This window comes from Trichoplusia ni, chromosome 3 (genome assembly GCF_003590095.1).
Source record: "Trichoplusia ni isolate ovarian cell line Hi5 chromosome 3, tn1, whole genome shotgun sequence".
Taxonomy (NCBI): Eukaryota; Metazoa; Arthropoda; class Insecta; order Lepidoptera; family Noctuidae; genus Trichoplusia; species Trichoplusia ni.
The window spans coordinates 18932426-18953505 of record NC_039480.1 but is presented as its reverse complement, the minus strand read 5'-3'; the positions used below and the strand labels follow the sequence as shown (position 1 = coordinate 18953505).

The 21080-nt window shown below is 38.7% G+C and overlaps 1 protein-coding gene across 1 annotated transcript; it reads right to left on the bottom strand.

Annotated features, from left to right (window-relative positions):
* Window positions 1-2971: 2971 nt before the first annotated feature.
* Window positions 2972-20631, bottom strand: LOC113492263 (regulator of G-protein signaling 7). The gene is made up of 16 exons (XM_026869691.1): window positions 19748-20631; window positions 18622-18769; window positions 16661-16747; window positions 15957-16117; window positions 15179-15237; window positions 14312-14454; window positions 13135-13215; window positions 12335-12448; window positions 11425-11512; window positions 10610-10763; window positions 9584-9697; window positions 7993-8121; window positions 7133-7261; window positions 6097-6160; window positions 4357-4449; window positions 2972-3298 (listed from the first exon to the last, which is right to left on the bottom strand). Exons 1-16 carry the CDS (start codon window positions 19807-19809, stop codon window positions 3233-3235), a joined length of 1692 nt encoding a protein of 563 aa, XP_026725492.1. The 5' UTR covers window positions 19810-20631; the 3' UTR covers window positions 2972-3232.
* Window positions 20632-21080: the final 449 nt, after the last annotated feature.

The window sequence follows — 21080 nt, the reverse complement described above, 5'->3', positions numbered from 1 at the left end:
GCGTGTATGTATGTTTGTCACCTCTTAACGCTTAAACGGCTCGACCGATATTGATGAAATTAATTACGGAGTTAATTGTTGCCTTCGATTAACACATAGGGTACTACTGCCCTAGGATACTCGGTCAGTCAACGGCGCGCGACGTGTTAGTTCGATCCCCGCGTAGGACAAGCATTTGTGTGATCCACGAATGCTTGTCCTGAGTCTGGGTGCCTCGTGCATGTGACTTGAATGTTTATGAAACCCAAGACACAAGGATAAGCTCCTTAATGCGAGAGTCGTTTTTTTTATTGAAAACTAAATTTAGAGTTTAGTTCCAACAGAATATTAAGAATTAATATAAATAGCAACCAGTAGCCATATTTAAAATTAACTACTAAAAATATTATTGCAATTTAATACGCATTATATTTTACAAGAGTTCTCAAACAAATTATCTTAATTTTTAAACGGGTGACGGACAATTCGTTTGTCAAGCATTGAATCGAAACTCAAGTTCCTCAAATGCAACATAGATTTTGAGACACCACTGACAAACGGTGAAGGAGAACATCGAGAGGAAACCTGGATTACAAATATTGGAATCTGAAACCCGCAGTGAGCTAGCGTGGTGATCCATGTTCAAACCTTCTATAGTAAGGCCAACGGGACGAGATAAAAAACGTAAACAAGCGGACCGTTACTGAGTTACATTGCGATAGCGAGGGATTATTATCCCTGTCCTTATCACTCGTACGCGCTGTTATGGCGTCAGTTGGTCGATGACAGCTGTCGTTATGTGTTTCGTGGTACAAGAGAGTCAGTACGGCAGTTGTCAACATTTGGTCCGCCATGTTGTGAACAAGTTCATTCCTTCATTTTTGTCAAAATTCGAACTTTATATTAGTTTATTCTTTATCTCGTCTCGTTGGCCTTTCTATATATGGAAAGAGGCCTGTGCCCAACAGTGGGATATTTACTTTCAAATTGTCCGGCATCCGTTAAATGTTGTTTTAAAATTATACTCTCAAGAATGTTTAGCAAATTCAGATCGTACATATCATGGTATTATTAAAACTGACGTGTTTGTTTGTTTAAACACTCTTATTTATATAACTACATACCATTTTGTATTGGCCTCTTTTAGTTAGATTTTGAATTATCATTTTTTTATCATGTAGGATAGTCTATTAATTTAGGCAAAGGCTATGGCAACGCAGGGGGGTCTGAAATCATGTCCGGAACCCCTGGACCACAGGATCGGTATGACGTCCCTTCCACCCTGTATACCATCACGCTTTGACCAATAGGAGCAGGCAGAACTCAGATAGTGTATACATTTGAATTTGCTATACAAAATTGAGATTTTATACACTATATATATTATAAGCCCCTAAACACATAAAAGAATATATATTTATACATATATCTATATCTTCTTATAGACAGGCGATAAGAATAGCTGTACGCTATCACAAAAGGTACAGTAATTTATAAATATTTGTTAAGCGAAATTCAAAGAGATTTCTCTGACCATGAAAACCCAAAATAAAGATCTTTTGAAATTCGCTTAATATATATTATTAACGCCATAATAAGGTACATATTTAATACTTTCGCTAATTTAAAATTCCTTTGATGTAAAGACAAACTATTAATTATTATTTATTATAATATTCATATTTTTAATTTATATATTGACCCCCTATTGACCGAATATTTAAATAATACTAAAGTTTTGAAACGTAGTCATAATAAAAGGGTATTTGACTATCCCTACTAATATTATAAATGCGAAAGTAACTCTGTCTGTCTGTTACGCTTTCAAGTTTAAACCACTGAACTGATTTTAATGAAATTTGGTACAGAGATAGAGTTGACCTTGAGAAAGAACATAGGATAGTTTTTATCCCGGACTTTTGAAGAGTTCTCTTGGAAACGCGATATAACCGATCTCGACGCGGGCGAAGCCGTGGGCGAAAAGCTAGTATCTAATAATATAAAACTGTTTAGTGCGTCAGTGCGATAAATTTACAAAAAATATTGAATAAAGTAAATATTTTTAATTTTATCACATCATTAAAAGTAAGGCAGATTAAAAGCACTTAAGAGGATGTAATGAATGGTAGTGGGGGCTAGTAACATCACTCGCTAGTAAACAGCGTACTGGTAAGTGACGTCACACGAGATTTTAAATCACTGTTCCAATGCATTTATTGTTTACGAGATAAAAGAAAAATTTCGTATCCAATATTTTTTGGAAATCTAACAGCTTTTTTGCCAAATACCCTATTTGGGAATTATGCCCAACAGTGGGCAGGGATAGACAGAATCTATTGATTGATAACTATGAAAACTGTCTGTGTGTAACACATAATATATGACTTAGGCCCAATTTTTCAATCGTCGGATAACTTTTATCTGAGGAATAAATATGGCCGTTTGACATATTTTCTATACAAAAGCTGTCAAAACGTCAAACATATTCGTCGAATAAAAGTTATCTGGCGATTGAAAAATCGGCCCTTAATCATTAAATTTTAAAGGTAATTTTGGGGTCAAAAGATAAAATTGAGTGTATTGGGGGTCATCAAATTCCTTTTTTGCATACATAAGGGTTTTTTATTACATTTTCATTTTCGAGTTTAACTAACTTATGATTAACTTAAAGTTAAATAGCTGTTAAGTGTACTTGTCACTTACGACTTTAATGGCCTTTTATTGAGATTAATTTGAGTTTGAGACTGAGTTCAGTATTTTAACCAGAAGTTAGTTAAACTCGAAAGTTAACTACGATTTTAACTGGTATACATATTTTTATCTAATATATATAATTAGATCAATAGACATATTGGTTGAAATTTGAGTAATATTATATTAATTTTTAACTCTTTATCACTCAAAACTTAATCTTTCGGACCTTTTTACATTTTTTATTTCATTTTAATTAAACTATATTTACTTAAAAATGGGTTTTCTGCTTTATTATTAAAATTTTCAAAAATTCATCTATCCAAGATTTATCAAAAAAAAAATCCACAAATAAATATGAAATATATATACTATAACCACTATCCCAAGTCCAACAGTGGGCTTTAACAGTCAAAATTAATTACTAAACATTACTCAAATCCCAACCGATACAATGAAACAACATCATAATAACTACATGAGTATTATAGTTAACTCACTAGCGCCACCGCGGCGTGTTGCAGAACTAAAGCGTGTCTCACCTCTAGCGCAGGTCCCACCTCTAGTTAGTCGAGGTTTCCTTGCGGCCGGTGAATGAAACGATAGATCGAATGCCTTTAACTGAAGTCTGAAAAGAGAAATAATATATCTATACTAATCTATACTAATATATAAAGCTGAAGAGTTTGTTTGTTTGTTTGTTTGTTTGTTTGAACGCGCTAATCTCAGGAACTACTGGTTCGATTTGAAAAATTCTTTTTGTGTTGAATAGACCATTTATCACGGAAGGCTATAGGCTATATAACATCACGCTGCGACTAATAGGAGCGAAGATACAATGGAAAATGTAGAAAAATCGGGGAAAATTCTAACCACGTGGACGAAGTCGCGGGCAACAGCTAGTATATCATATAACAGGTAGTCAGAAGCTTTAAAAGTGTGGCTAAGCTATAACCGCATAAGTGAATCGATCACAGGTTAAGCTACGCTTGACGCGTCTGGTCCGTAGATGGGTGACCATCTTTGTCATAACGAGTTCCTCCGTGTTTCGGAAGGCACGTTAAACTGTGGGTCGCAGCTGTTATTCCTACATCTTTGACAGTCGTTACAGGTAGTCAGAAGCTTGAAAGTCTGACAGCCAGTCTAACCAAGGGGTATCGTGTTGTCTGTAACTGGGTTGAGGAGGTCAGATAGACAGTCACTCCTTGTAAAACACTGGTACTTAGCTGAATCCGGTTAGTCTGGAAGCCGACCTCAACATAGTTGGGAAAAGGCTAGGTCGATGATGATGATGAAAATGACTGGCCTGTTGGTCTATTGGTTAGTGACAATGAGTGATATATCTGAGTGTATGAGAGGTCGATTCCTAGTTAGGATAAATGTTTGTGTTGAGCACGATCATTTGTTTTGTATGGGTGTAATTTATCTATATTATGTATGTATTTAGAAATATATAAGTATGTTTATCAGTTGTCTAGTACTCATAATACAAGCTTTGCTTATTTTGACACTAGATGGCGTTGCAAAACTTGTGATAGGAGTCCAAAGATCAAACTCCCTATATATACGCGAGAGATCATATAAAAGTATATCGTACGCGGGGATCGAACCCACGACACGTCGTGCTCATTATGTGACCTCAACCACTCGGCTATCCGTGCAGTCAAACCATCTTCTAATAATTACCTTCTTTTTAGATCCATTAAGATAATCCTTGTACATCTCAGACCTAAGATATCTTGAGTAACTGTCAGACTTCATTAGATGGTATACGTGAGCCTGAAACAATACAACAATATTTAAATAAAGTTTAACACATAACTTTAACTGGGGCTTGGAGGAGCTCGTGGCTAAGCTATAACCGCGTAAGTGATTCGATCACAGGTTAAGCTATGCTTGACGCGGTTGGTCCGTAGATGGGTGACCATCTTTGTCATAACGAGTTCCTCCGTGTTTCGGAAGGCACGTTAAATTGTGGGTCCCGGCTGTTATTCCTACATCTTTGACAGTCGTTACAGGTAGTCAGAAGCTTGAAAAAGTCTGACAGCCAGTCTAACCAAGGGGTATCGTGTTGCCCAGGTAACTGGGTTGAGGAGGTCAGATAGGCAGTCGCTCCTTGTAAAACACTGGTACTTAGCTGAAACCGGTTCGACTGGTAGCCGACCCCAACATAGTTGGGAAAAGGCTAGGCCAATGATGACATAACTTCAACTTGTGTAGTCGGTTAAATGTTATGAATTAATATAATGGTGATTGTAACAAGAGTTGTTAGGCTTAGTTGTTTTATGAATGGATTTGTATGTATGAGGTGCAGGTTCGAAGCCAACGCAAGAAAGTATAATGTATAATTTTAAAGTTTTAGGTATTTTCTTGATCCTGCTACCAATGAAAAACGGTGAATCGGATACCCGCGGGATGTGTGTATGTTCAACGAATGCGTGTCCTGAGTCTGGGTGTCTTGTGCATGAGACTAGAATGTTTGTGAAATCCAAGAAGGATTCAATTCCTTAATGTGGGAGTCGTTTTCTTTTAAAATAAAAATCTGTATTTAAAGAAGTTATGGGAGCTTGTTTAATTTTCTTCGTACTTATTATCTTAGTTGATGATAAATAATAATCGCGCCTAGGGGTATTTTACGTCGGATACATGAACTGGGCTGCTTTTGTAAGACGACTAAAAAATCACGGTGTATACAATAGTCTAATTTTCCCCCATTTTTAATCTAGCCCACTGTGCCACTGCTAGGCAAAGGCCTCCCCCAAATCCCTCCACAATTATCTATCCTGGGCCACATGTAAACAGCCCGCGCAGTTAGCGTTGAGATCGTCTCGCCACCGCTTTCTAGGACTGCCACGGCGTACCCGTTCATCCGCTGGCTCCCATAGATTCCATAGCTCCCATAACTTCTTTAAATACAGATTTTTAATTTAAAAGAAAACGACTCCTACATTAAGGAATTGAATCCTTCTTGTGTTTCACAAACATTCAAGTCACATGCACAAGACACCCAGACTCAGGACAAGCATTCGTGGATCACACAAATGCTTGTCCTACGAGATCGAACTAACACGTCGCGCGCAGTGGGTTTGGCGTGGTGACCTCAACTATTTTATAATCCTTTTAGGATATTACTAGCTGACCCAGCAATCTTCGTTTTGCCGAATAATTCTTTTTTCTAGTTGTATGTATTTATAATGCCGCATTAGAAATAAAATAAAAACAAACAATTTCATCCAATAAATAATTTTTTTTTTTTAGTGTGAGCAACCCTTATCACTTAGGGGTATGAAAAATAGATGTTGTTCTATTCTCAGACCTAGCCAATATGTATACAAAATTTCATAAAAATCGGTCGAACTGTTTCGGAGGAGTACGGTAACTAACATCGTGACACGGGAATTTTATATATTAGATTTAAAATCCTACCTGTGCTTGATCGAAGCAATATCTGTCTGCTGCACCGGATTCCACTTTCTGACGAGTTAGTTCTCTGTAATATAAACATACAAGTTAATATATAATATCCCTACTAATATTATAAATGCGAAAGTAACTCTGTCTGTCTGTGTGTTACGCTTTCACGTCTAAACCACTGAACTGATTTTAATGAAATTTGGTACAGAGGTAGAGTTGACCTTGAGAAAGAACATAGGATAGTTTTTATCCCGGACTTTGAAGAGTTCTCTTGGAAACGCGATATAACCGACCTCGACGTGGGCGAAGCCGCGGGCGAAATGCTAGTATAATATATAATATACAAGTTAATAAAATATGTAGTAAGGAGTCCCATGTTCGAGTCCTATCTGATGTTAAAGATTTTGTATTGTATTATTTTGAAAAATATCTTCTCTTAGGTTTACGCGAATGTTAGACATTGAAATGAAACTACTTTTACGGATTTTTTCGCGGTTTAATTTTAGATTTTTGTTCCCGATGTTTCGAAGCCTTTGCAGGTATCATGGTCACGGGCAGACTGAGATGGCGTTCGTCTTGACAGAAGATGTTGCTCGTTCTACCTTCATATTTTAATTAATTATTTGTGGTCCGACCTACGCAGTATGAGCTCACTGTGTCTTGATGTCTTGCAGCGCTGCTTTTGGGCTTGGCCTTGAGTTTATTTATTATTGGATCCCAAGTAGGTGATATCTTCCAGCCATCTTCTCTATTGAAATTAGGGTGTTTTCTAATCTCAATAGCCTCGCGAAACATCCTAGGTAGGAATTCCTACATAAATTCCTACCTAGGATGTTTCAAATATCTTCTCTTTTATAGTAATGATCGTGAGACTGATTTATTATATAATAATAAATATAATCTATGTTTTATTGTATATCACTCTGAATAAGAATTTTATAGCCGTTTACATATACTCAATTATTTAAGGTACTTAAAAAAAACATTGATATATCTCTGAATTGATTTTTAGTAATTATATTTCAAACTGAGTCAAAGTGAAGCAGACCTGCTCGCGGCATCGATATTGATGGGTGAGGGAGCGTCCGAGGCGAGGTACTCCTTCCAGATGTCCTTAGCGCGCGCCGACACGCGCCGGATGGGGAGCGCCTTCAACTCCTGGACCGCCAGCCAGAACCTGGACAGCATCAGAGTCAGGGTTGGTATAGAGGAGGTGGTTTGTGGTGTGAGTATTTATACAACGCCATCTAGTATCAAACTGAGCAAAGCTTGTGTTATGAGCAATGATAAACATTAATTGTGTACCGACGACAGACTGACGCTAAAATCAACTAAGTGTGTTTATAAAACACAATAACAGAGGTCGTGGGTTTGATTCACACCCACGAAAAATATTTGTGTAATAAGCATGATCCTTTCTAATGTCTGGATATATTTTATCTATAACATGTATGTATTTAAAAACATTTAAATAAGTTTATCCGTTGTCTAGTACTCATAACACAAGCTTTGCACATTGCTACACTAGATGGCGCTGTGTATAATATAGTGTTCCTGCTCACTCGTGGCTAAGCTATAGCCGCATAAGTGAGTCGATCACAGGTTAAGCTACGCTTGGCGCGGTTAGTCTGTAGATGGGTGACCATCTTTGTCATAACGAGTTCCTCCGTGTTTCGGAAGGCAAGTTATTACAGTCTTAAGTATTAAGTTTACAGTCGTTACAGGTAGTCAGAAGCTTGAAAGTCTGACAACCAGTCTAACTAAGGGGTGTCGTATCGCCCAGGTAACTGGGTTGAGGAGGTCAGATAGGCAGTCGCTCCTTGTAAAACACTGGTACTTAGCTGAATCCGGTTAGACTGGAAGCTGACCCCAACATAGTTGTGAAAAGGCTAGGATGATGATGCTCACTTGAGGTTCTCCCCGGAGAACTCCTTGGCGAGGAACCTGGCGAAGTGTTCCTTCCCGGCGGGGTCGCGCAGCAGCTCGCGCAGGCCGAACGACCAGCGTCGCACCCGCCGCAGCGGCAGCGGCTCCTTACTGCCACCAGACGGACAGACATGACGTCACACAGCACAACGAAAACAGGCATTGACAACGAAATACAACTACTTATACGGTTTTTATCGTTTTAACGTTTCGACACCTTTACAGGTATCATGATCACCAGCAAGGTCGGGAACTAAAATCTAAAATTAAACCGCGATAAAATCCGTAAAAGTAGTTTCATTTCAATGTCTAACATTCGCGTAAACCTAAGAAACGGCTAGGCATTGACAATTTTAACGAACTTACGACGTTAGACGTACAGACAAACATACTAATATTGTTACATATTAAACGCGAATGGTTATATACATTGTATGTAGCATTGCCAGGTCGCCAAACCTAATAGCCGGACAGACCAGCCAGTTTGGCCGGACATTTGGTTAAAAAAGCCGGACACCCTATATTATTGAGGATTTAGGTACGACAATTTTTTTATGTAAAATCAGGTCTTTTTGATTATTAAAATAAAAACCTATTCTCTTGGAGTTGCACAATAAAATTAAATTCAAGATAATTAAACATTTATGAACAAATAAGACATTTTTAACTAAAAAGAAAATAACTTCATCATTTTACTTATCGTAAAAAGCCTAACAAAAGCCGGACAAGACGGACACCGTTTATTTTAGCCGGCTTTCCGGCTTTATCCGGACGCCTGGCAACGCTAATTGTATGTATGGATTGCATACAGTATATGCCACCCAGGGTTGCATCATTTAATAATCGTCATTCAATAAACCCTAACTACCGTGAGACTGATTCATTATCTATACTAATATATAAAGCTGAAGGGTTTGTTTGTTTGAACGCGCTATTCTCAGGAACTACTGGTCCAAATTGAAAAATTCTTTTTGTGTTGAATAGACCATTCATCGAGGAAGGCTTTAGGCTATAAACCATCACGCTGCGACTAATATGAGCGAAGATACAATGGAAAATGTGAAAAAAACAGGGCAGGTATAAATCATAACTTATATCTTCTACCCACGGGGACGAAGTCGCGGGCAACAGATAGTTAAACGATATAGCGGTTTACTCACGCGTATTTATCGGGATCGCCCGACTAGTTTCGGACCCAACCGGAGTCCTTAAAAGTCTGTCTGTCTCTCTTGCTTTCACGCCAAAACTACTAAACCGATTGCAATGAAATTTGATACATAGATTGTCTCGAGCCTAAATAAGGACATAAGCTACGGTCATAACAGGCGGATAATGGCGGGTCAAAGTTTGTATGCAACGTCTATCTGTAATGGACTACAGCTTTCAAATTTTGCTTAAACATTGTTGCAAGTCAATGAAGAAGTTACTCCATCTGTCTGTCTCTGTGAACTAAAATCCACGCGAACGAAGTCGCGGGCAACAGCTATTGGTTACTATAAAATGGTTCATTTAATGTCTATTTTCTCTCTAGTTCCTATCGTGTAACAACACTAGTACATAGACAACATCTCACCACTGTTTCTCCTGGTCCCACATGTCGGTCGTGTCGCTGATCCACGGGTTCGGCCACTCCGGCGGCGTCAGGAAAGCGTCGTACTCGCAATATTGCTCGCAGTACGCTATGAACCTGCAAATAGTAGTTATGTAGTAGGCATCAGAGTAGGCTGTTTACAAATGCGTTGGGGTCGGCTTCCAGTCTAAGGAAATGCAGCTAAGTACCAGTGTTTTACAGAGTGATCGCCTATCTGACCTCAAACTATAAAGTCGATACAAAACAATTCACAATTTTTGTAAACTCTGCCTTCAAAACTAGGTATTCCTATGTTTTGGGAATTAGTGATCGTCCCTAGAAAATTAGTTTTAATAATTTTCAGGTAGGCATTCCAATAGTAGACTTGACAGTTTAGAAAAGATTTTTTTATAATAATTAATAAACGCGGACAATATCACATACATTGTTCTGAACCCAAAGTAAGTTGCTAATGCACTTGTGTTATGGAATTCAGACACAACGAAGATACCACAAACACCCAGACCCGAGACAATGTAGAAATGTGAATTTCTACATTGATCCGCCCGGGGATCGAACCCGGGACCTCAGAGCTAGCGACACCTTGAAACCGGTGCGTACGCCACTCAACCGCGGAGGTCGTCAATTTAAAAATTAAAACAAGGAAAAAAAGACTGTGTGAATTGCTGTCTGTAAGGGTGTGCAAGTGGGGTGTATTATGTTGTGTGTAATGAAATGAAAGCATTTATTCAGCGAGTAGCATATATCATCACATTTACATGACTTTTTTTGACAAAACTGTAATCGACATTTCCTATCTGACTACCCTGAGAAGAAATGTCGAAACAAGCTCAGGGGTCAGTCTCTTTTTAAGTCCAGACAATTATAAAATGCGAGTGTACTCCTAAGTGTAAAAACTAATACAGAATATTTCTTTAGGATCGATAATATAAATGTAGGTAGTGTCATTGTGTGAGTGTTTGTGTGTATGTAAGTAATGTATGTAGATGTGTGTGTGTGTACACTCACATATCGGCGACCTTGCTGACGCGCACGTTCCTCCTCTCGAGGCGGGCGCGCAGCATGGCGTGGTGGCGGCGCGCCGCCTCTATCTGCTGCGCCAGGCTGGGCGGAGGGGGGGAGGCCGGCCGCCCCGCCACTGCCTCCGGCTGGGAACTCTCGCCTAGGGGGGGAGAAAACAACCTTACGTAATTTAAAGATAAAAAAGCAAGGAAAACATTCTACAGTCAGGTAGGACTCGAAGCTGTATAAAGGATTGCTATGCATTGCCATACACCGACACAAAAACGCGGATGACGTAGCACGGCGGTTCAAGTTCAGTCAGTAAGAGTCTGACACTACCCATTTCCTCCCCCGAGTAAGTGGGTGTTCAGGAGGATTCCGTTTCCGTGGAAACGCCGGGATGTAGCCTTGTGTAGGTGTGGTGCCCGAATGCATTTCGAAGATGCGAAATGTGTCGACGGAGGAGCGGTGTAGTTGTGTGTGTGTGCTTCTAATGCTCAAATAATAAAGCTCATGAACTCCGTATCATCTACTTCCATATTTTCATCGCGAATCTATACTAATATATAAAGCTGAAGAGTTTATTTGTTTGTTTGAACGCGCTAATCTCAGAAACTACTGGTCCAAATTGAAAAATTATTTTTGTGTTGAATAGACCATTCATCGAGGAAGGCTTTAGGCTATAAACCATCACGCTGCGACTAATAGGAGCGAAGATACAATGGAAAATGTGAAAAAAACAACCTATAAATCATAACTAATATCTTCTACCCACGGGGACGAAGTCGCGAGCAACAGCTAGTTAATTTATATAGACTTACCATTCTCTTTGATATTATTTTCTGTATTCTTCTTTTGTATCTCTTCCTCGCTCTCTTGTGGATTGGTGATGGTCACTATTGGATTGTTCTGAAACAAATATACATTTTTATTCATTATATCCTCATCCTTCCCCAACTATGTTGTGGTCGGCTTTCAGTCTAACCAGATGCAGCTAAGCACCATTGTTTTACAAGGAGCGACTGCCTATCTGACCTCCTCAACCCAGTTACAGACAACACGATACCCCTTAGTTAGACTGGTTGTCAGGCTTTCAAGCTTCTGACTACCTGTAACGACTGTCAAAGATGTAGGAATAAAAGCTGCGACCCACAATTTAACGTGCCTTCCGAAACACGGAGGAACTCTTTAAGACAAAGATGGTCACCTATCTACGGACCAATCACGTCAAGCGTAGCTTTTAAGCTATGATCGATCAACTTATGCAGTTCTTTCTTCACACAACGCCATCTCTAGTCTCAAACTAAGCAAAGCTTGTATTATGAGTACTAGACAACTGATAAATAAACATACATATCCAAATACATACATTATATAGATATACTAGCTGACCCAGCAAACGTTGTTATGCCTAATAAATTATTTCTAGTTGTATGTATTTTTTATGCCACATTAAAAAAAAAATCACTTAGGGGTATGAAAAATAGATGTTGTTCTATTCTCAGACCTACCCAATATGTATACAAAATTTCATAAAAATCGCTCGAACCGTTTCAGAGGAGTATGGTAACTAACATCGTGACACGGGAATTTTATATATTAGAAGAAGATAACACTCCATTTCCCAAACATTCACACAAACATTTGTCCTGGGTGGGGATCGAACCCACGACCTCCGGTATAGCAGTCAGGGTCACTAGCCACTAGACTAGCAGGCCAGTTGTCTTTTACCTTTAAATTGTGTTGCAGTATCAGCTCTTGGCACTGTCGCAGACGCTTTGCTTTCAACGCGTTGATACGTGATAGCTTCTTTGGATCCATTTCAGTTGTGTTCACACAGCCCGGCTGAAATATAATATAAGAAAATTCTATAATTAAAAAAAATCTAATTAATTAAATCTTTGTGTCTTGTGTTTCACAAACATTCAAGTCACATGCACAAGACACCCAGACTCAGGACAAGCATTCGTGGATCACACAAATGCTTGTCCTACGAGATCGAACTAACACGTCGCGCTCAGTGGGTTTGGCGTGGTGACCTCAACCACTCGGCTATCCGTGTAGTTAGAGAGAGTTAGTGTGATTTAGTAGCTGTAATTGTAAATTTAAAAAAAAAATGATTATTTAAAAGGCTAAAATCATGGCACGTATTTGCTTGCTTAATTTAAATACTTAAATAAGATAAACTGCACGGATAGCCGAGTGGTTGAGGTCACCACGCCAAACCCACTGAGCGCGACGTGTTAGTGCGATCTCGTAGGGCAAGCGTTTGTGTGATCTGATGATGTCTGGGTGTCTTTGTGTATGTGACTTAAATATTTGTGAAACCCAAGCGACACAAGGTTTAAATTCCTTAGCGCAGTAGTAGTTTTAACAGTTAATTAATTTATCAAATATTACATTAAACTACGTATATTCATCATCATCGGCCTAGCCTTTTCCCGACTATGTTGGGGTCGGCTTCCAGTCTAACCGGATTCAGCTAAGCTAAATTAAGCTACGTATAATAATATATCGTTATGTAATCGTACCATAGGTCGATGCACATCCCAGAAGGCTCGCTCCTGACTGTCCAGAACTTTCCTTTCGAGTTTGTCGCGTTTCTTGTCAACCTGCAATAAAAAAAGTAGTTTAAACAATCAATTTATTGATGAAAACACAATTTTGAATAAATTATAAAATTTATTCATCTTTTTGTATGTATCTTCTAAACGGCTGAATCGACTCGAAATATTTTTGTACATTAGTTGGTAATATTTGTAAATTAATTCGTTAGTTAGGTATTTTAAATTAGCCTACCAGTAAAAAAAATAATTAATCAACTTACCTTAGTATTTATAAATTACTTCTACTACTGTTATGACTTTAAACTAATTTTAACCATATTTCCATGCCGAGTTAAACTTGAGTTGCAAACATTCAAATTCAAACTACCTTATACACCTCTCTCTCTTACACACGCAATTTCAATATCCTCTCTCCCTCTCACTTTGCGAAGGTTTTAATTACTTCTTTGAGTTAAACTACACCTGTGAACTTTTTGGTTGCCCTTCAGTAGCAAACTTTCAAACCATCTTCCTCTCTCTTTCAAACACTATTTAAATATCTCTTCTCTTTCTCACCTTGCGGAGCTTTTAATAACGCTTTTGAGTTAAACTACAGTAGCCAACCTTCGAACCATCTTTCTCTCTCTTACATACAGTATTTCAATATCCTCTCTCCCTCTCACCTTGTGGAGCTTTTTATAACTCCTTTAAGTTAAACTTCTCTAGCAAATTTTCAAACTACCTTACACTTACACACCTCTCTCTCTCTTACACACATTTCCCTATCCTCTCTCCCTCTCACCTTGCGAAGCTTATGATAAGTCCTTTAAGGTAAGCTTCAGTTGCCAAACTTTCAAACTGCCTTCCACACACCTCTCTCTCTCTTACACACAGTATTTCAATATCCTCTCTCCCTCTCACCTTGCGAAGCTTTAATTAGTCCTTTAAGGTAAGCTTCAGTTGCCAAACTTTCAAACTACCTTACACTTACACACCTCTCTCTCTTACACACACAATTTCCAATATCCTCTCTCCCCCTCACCTTGTGGAGCTTTTTATAACTCCTTTAAATTAAACTTCTCTAGCAAATTTTCAAACTACCTTACATTTACACACCTCTCTCTCTTACACACGACATTTCCCTATCCTCTCTCCCTCTCACCTTGCTCTGTGCCTCGGCCTGCATGAATATAAACTCCCATTTTCGACTGAACATCTTCTGGAGACGAGCGAGGGACTCCGCTTCGTAATCGGCTAATTCTAGACGCGCTTTGTTCTGCATTGTACGTTTGCATAGGTATACCGCTGAAACAGATAGATATATAACTGGGGTAGGCAGACAGATCTCTCTCTGAAATGAAACTACTATTAAGGATTTTATCGCGGTTTAATTTTGGATTTTAGTTCGCGACGTTTCGAAACCTTTGCAGGTATCATGGTCACGGGCAGACTTAAACCGCGATAAAGTCCGTAAAAGTAGTTTCATTTCAATGTCTAACATTCGCGTAAACCTAAGATACCACTAGATCTCTCTCTTTTTTTTAAAAATAATGCGGACACATCACATACATTGTTCCGAACCCAAAGTAAGTAGCTAGAGCACTTGTGTTATGGAATTCAGATACAACGAAGGTACCACAAACACCCAGACCCGAGACAATGTAAAAATGTGAATTTTTACATTGACCCGACCGGGGATCGAACCCGGGACCTCAGAGCTAGCGACACCTTGAAACCGGTGCGTACGCCACTCGACCACGGAGGTCATCAATAACTGGTTAAACATGAGTAGAATGAGATACAGGGGGTTCTGTATCGCATCGGTTAGGTGACTGATACATCGGGACGGTAAATCTATACTAATATTATAAGGCTGACGAATTTGTTTGTTTGAACGCGCTCATCTCAGGAACTACTGGTTCAAATTTAAAAAATCATTTTGTGTTCAATAGACCATTCATTGGACCAGTAGTTCCTGAGATTAGCGCGTTTAAACAAACAAACAAACTCATTCAAATAAATGTCTTACCGTAGTCCGTATTCTCCGGTTCCCATTGATTCGACGGCCAAAAGTATGGTGTCTGAAATCTGAAATAAAATATAAAATGTCCCAATTAAATTCGCGGTAGAGCTACAGCAGTTTAAGCTTCGCTTGATACGGTCGGTTTGTAGATGGGTGACCATTTAAGTCATAACGTGCTCCTCCGTGATTCGAAAGACGGCTCATGGGTACCGGCTTGTATTTATACATCCTTGACAGTTGTCACTGGCAGTCAGAAGTTAATAAGTCTTGCAACCAGTCTAACTAACAAGTATCGTGTTGCCCAGGTAACTGGGTTGAGGAGTTCAGATAGGCAGTCGCTCCTTTTAACATAGAAACCCTTTTTTCTTTGTTGGTAAGGCGGGGGAATCCTCATGGACGGCCACTCCCTCGGAGGAGGAAATGGGTAGTGTCAGACTCTTACTGACTAAACCTGAACCGCCGTGCTACGTCATCGGCGTTTTTGTGTCGGTGTACGGCAATGCGTTGCAATCCTTCAACAATTTGACTGCACGGATAGCCGAGTGGTTGAGGTCACCACGCCAGACCCACTGAGCGCGACGTGTTAGTTCAATCTCGTAGGACAAGCGTTTGTGTGATCCACGAATGCTTGTCCTGAGTCTGGGTATCTTTGTGCATGCGAGTTGTATGTTTGTAAACCCCCCGCGACACAAGGATTAAATTCCATAGGGCGGGAGTAAAAAAAAACAGAAACCCAAAGGTTAAGCAGCGCTCATCGCGGTCTGCCTTTCGATGGATGTCTCACCTGTAGTAAGTGTTATCGTTCTTGACTGTGAGGCAGTGATCGTCGATCGGGAACAGATATCCATGGGCTGCCAGCAGGTGTGCAGCATGTAGAGCCTCCCAGGTCTCCTCCAACTGAAGGTGCCTTGAGAGCCAGGAGACCAGGTCAGATCCAGTGAACACCTGCCAGATGAGGATAAGGAGGCATTAGAAGAAATATACTTAAGCACAGTTCAACTTGCTCGCCCGCCGCGTTAGCTCTTGATTAAGGACTCCGGTTGGGTCCGAAACTAGTAGGTAGGGCGATCCCGATAAATACGCGTGAGTAAACCGTTGCAACATTTATTTACAACTGCACAAGTTAATCGATCACATGTTACGGTCAGTCCATGTGGATGGGTGACCATCAATGTCTCGAGTAGTACTTCTAAGACCAATTGCCATCTGGGGTCACCGACGACCTGGTGAAAGAATCTGGGTCTCGTTGGATGCAGGTGGCAATGAACCGGTCGCGCTGGAGAAATTATGGAGAGGCCTATGTCCAGCAGTGGACTGCTATAAGCTGAGATGATGATGATGAAAAAACATCTACTTCACTTTAAAAAAAATAACAACAAAATCAGTTCATCCAGTCCTAAATACCGAGGTAACAACACAAACAGACGATTTGACAACCTCTTCCTTTCTGAAGTCGGCTGAAAACCATAGACAGTGTAAAGTACTCACCGACGGTATCTTAGTCATGAAGCTCTTGACGGTCCTGACTGGTACTCCCGTGTTCTCATCCTGCATCTTCTCAATAATGGCTTCCATCTGAAACGAAACCAGTGTTAAAGAATGCCTCTTTAAGAAAGACCACCGGGAAAGCCACCATTGCAGTTTATAACCTAATAGCCTTTCGCCCGCGTCGAGGTCGGTTATATCGCGTTTCCAAGAGAACTCTTCAAAAGTCCGGGATAAAAACTATCTTATGTTCTTTCTCAACTCTATCTCTGAACCAAATTTCATTAAAAATCAGTTCAGTGGTTTAGACGTGAAAGCGTAACAGACAGACAGACAGAGTTACTTTCACATTTATAATATTAAGTAAGGATGGAGATGGTTGCCGGTTCTTCTCAACTAAATTTTTTAACGACTCCCGCAGTTAGGAATTCAATCATTGTGTTGTGTTTCACAAACATTCAGATCACATGCACAAAGACACCCAGACTCAGGACAAGCATTCGTGGATCACACAAATGCTTGTCCTACGAGATCGAACTAACACGTCGCGCTCAGTGGTGACCTCATCCACTTGGCTTCAACAAATACAAAAAATAAAGATTGTGGATAAGCCACTGTCTTTTTTGGTCATTAAATTGTTTGTTTGCAAAAGTATTTAATTTTATCACCCAAGCAATTTGTTTTCTTTAGCCTATTTGTACGGAACCCTCAGCATCGCGAGCCCGACTCGCACTTACAACAGATTTTTTTATATATATATATAAAAAAATCTATACTAATATATAAAGCTGAAGAGTTTGTTTGTTTGTTTGAACGCGCTAATCTCAGGAACTACTGGTTCGAATTGAAAAAATATTTTTGTTTTAAATAGACCATTCATCGATGAAGGTTTTAGGCTATATACTATCACGCTGCGACTAATGGGAGCGAAGATACAATGGAAAATGTGAAAAAAATTTGCGGGTATAAATCATAACTGATATCTCTAACCACGCGGACGAAGTCGCGGGCAACAGCTAGTTTTCTTATAAAACAAATTCGTCGAAATTCATTTGTACTGACGAAATAACAATTACATCCTCAGTTCCTCAGACGCTCCAGACTACATCATAATACTTTTTATAAAATACGCGAATACCGTGTAAAGTCAAGCTACGCTCGCCGCGGCCGTTCCGTAGCTAGGTGGCCGTTTTTGTAAACATAGCGAGTATAACACGCATTAGTAAGCATAGTAACATACCAAACCGGTACTTTTGACCGGATGTATCTCTGATTGGCATCTTTGGGTGCTAATAATATATTTATACTAGCTGTTGCCCGCGGAACCGCCCGCTACAAATCGAAAATGATCCCACGGGAACATAAAATCGAGATACAAACTATACTATGTGTTAATCCTGGTTATAAACTATCTGCATACTAAATTCCGTCTGAATCTGTTCAGTGGTTTCTGAGTGAAAGAGGAACAAACATAAATACATACAAACTTTCGCGTTTTCAATAAGATACTTGTTCAGTGTCCCTAAGCGCTCGTGGCCAATCAACAGCACAAGTTGATCGATGACAGGTTAAACTACGCTTGGTACGGTGATCCGTGGATGGGTAATCTTTCATTTTCAAAACGAGTTCCTCCGTGTTTCGGAAAGCACTTTAAATTGTCGGTTACGGCTGTTAATTACACATCTTTGACAGTCGCTACAGGTAATCAGAAGCTGCTGCCTTACAACCAGTCTAACTAAAGAATATTGTGTTGCCCAGGTAACTAGGTTGAAAAGGTCAGATAGGCAGTCGCTCCTTGTAAAACACTGATACTTAGCTGGAATCCAGTTAGACTGGAAACCGACTTTTTCAGTGTCTCCATAAACTAATTTTGAAAAATTCCCCTTTTGACTTCTATAGATCCTGAGAGTAAGATAGGACATTCCAGAAATCCTTGTCAGAAGACCATATTAGAGGTAATATACCTTCTTATACACCAGGTAGTTGGGAGACTCCTCCGGCGAGGGTATAGTGGACATGAGAGCCTGGACTCCTGGTGGTAGCGTCGAGGAGACATTCTCCTTCTTATCCCGGTCCTTCTCTTTATCTTCTTTTATACACTTCGAGTTGTCCCTGGAAAGAGAAGATGATTTCTTGAATGAAAAGTCTAACTATTTGGTCTGTCTAGGTCGTTGGTTTGTACTGAATGCGGTAAACAGAGGACTGATGTTAAGGTTATAGGAAAGCCCAATGGCTCACAGCTGGACAAGATAGACCAAGTTGATAGATAGATAAGAACATAATTCCCTTGACAATTTTCGGTATAGTGTTATCCAATATATAAGTAATCTCATGTTGCAATAATAGTAGTAAATTTAATTGTTTATGTTAACTCCTCTAAAACGACTTGACTGATTCTCATGAAATTTTGTGAGCCAATAGGGAAGGTTAAGAATTGGGCATCTATTTCTCATGCCAATAAATATTAAGGCAGTCCAGCTTCTTCACCAGATTAATGATAGAAATAATGTATAATATATATGGTAAAACTGATTTTAAATTATTGATTAACAAAAATACAATGCAGGTTAACCTGGATTTCATATTTTAGATTCTGAAATTGCCTGCGGTGAGTTCGTGTTGATACTTTAAATGGGCAATCCTTTAATATTCAATACTCAATAGTGAATATGTTTATTGCATTCATAAATATGAACTTAGGTGGTAGATACATTAGTTTTGGAGCATTGTGGGCTCTATCCGGCATAACAAAAATATGAATTTCTTTATGGTTCAGGCCTATGCCTAGCAGTGAGAATTTAGAAGCCTAAAGACTTTACATTTTAGTATTCTTAATAATTATGACAGAAAGTATGTGATTAATTAATGGTATTCATTTTGTAAATACAAATACATAAGCTTTTAATTCCTAAAAGACTTCATGGTTAAAAATATTTTTCTTTTTAAAAGGTTTTTTTGTTGTACTGGCATTAATGTGGCTGTGTGTGACTTTGTGCTTAAATCTTATAAGTCAAGTTTAGCATTGATTCGAAAAAAAAGCTATTTTTTTTTATTGACAGTGAATGTGCTCTATTATTATTTATTTATTACCTGGAGGGCCCCTGTTGACAGGCTTTTTGCGCCGCCTTCTCCGACGAATTCATCGTAACCATTTTAATTCACAATATCGATATTCATAACACAACAATTAAAACTTTTGATAATATGAAATTTACGAAAATATTTTCACTTTCGCGCTAAAACTCTACGCATCCAACTTTTTATTACACTTTGGCAGCGGTGCTAAGCTTAATCGTAAAATGGTTTATTTTACAACGCCACAAATAGCTATTTAAACCACAAACTGCTTATTAATTATCTAAACACTGTTCACTTTGAACTAATATTTATATTAACTCTATTTTATTCAAGAATTACACTTATTCACTATATTTATTGCGAATAGAATATTGTTCTTCATTTATAATAAAACACACTCCCGAAAATTCGCGTTTATAACCACTTCTGCACTTAAATTCAGATGAATGTTTGTTTCACAGGATCGCGATAGATTTGTAGTCGACAAAAACATTCATCCGCAACAGTTTTAAACGCATTTTTTCGTTTTATTTGTGATTATTTGACCCACTTCAGTAGGTGTTTTCCTTTATCGTTTTTACTGTTCGCGCACTTTACAGGGCCAGCTGGTGATCAATAGAATCCGATTTATACGGAATACCATCTTGTTTTATTTATAAAACGTAAATAATAACAACCGATAAGAGAATTTAACATTTTGATAATAGCACGAAATGTCAAGAGCGTTCGCCATTTATCATCATCCCAAGTGCGAAAGCTTTTTGAAATGAGACAACAGATAGCTAAGCAGTGAACCAGAGAGAGACAACAAAGCTATGGAAACATAATACGACCAAATTGGAAAGTTACAGCCTCCACATTTCAAATACGATTACTACGACCAACTTTATTTAGTCGTATGAATAAATGAATAGATGGCGCATGTGTTTAGAAAGAAGTTTATTGAACGCCTTATTTGGTGCTATTTTTAGATAAGAAAAATGTATGGATTTGTTCTGGATATTATTAATTATTCATATAAGGAATTTTCTAATAGAAACTAAATAACTTCCTGCTATACATCATCATTGCTAACATTATTATTTCCTTGATTTAATTTAAACGTATAACTACTAATGTTGCTAACAGATGGCAGCACCTAATGTCATTTTATAATTTAATTCAATATTGATGGTAGCTTTGTTATTAAAATGTAGATCGTGCGATCAAAAACACGTGTTCGAATTGTACCTATTGCATATTTCCACAAAGTTATTGTAATAATTATATCGGACAATACTGATATCTACTTAAAAATAATAAGTTATGTGCGATGACACATCTTGGGTTTCCTTATAACAACTTG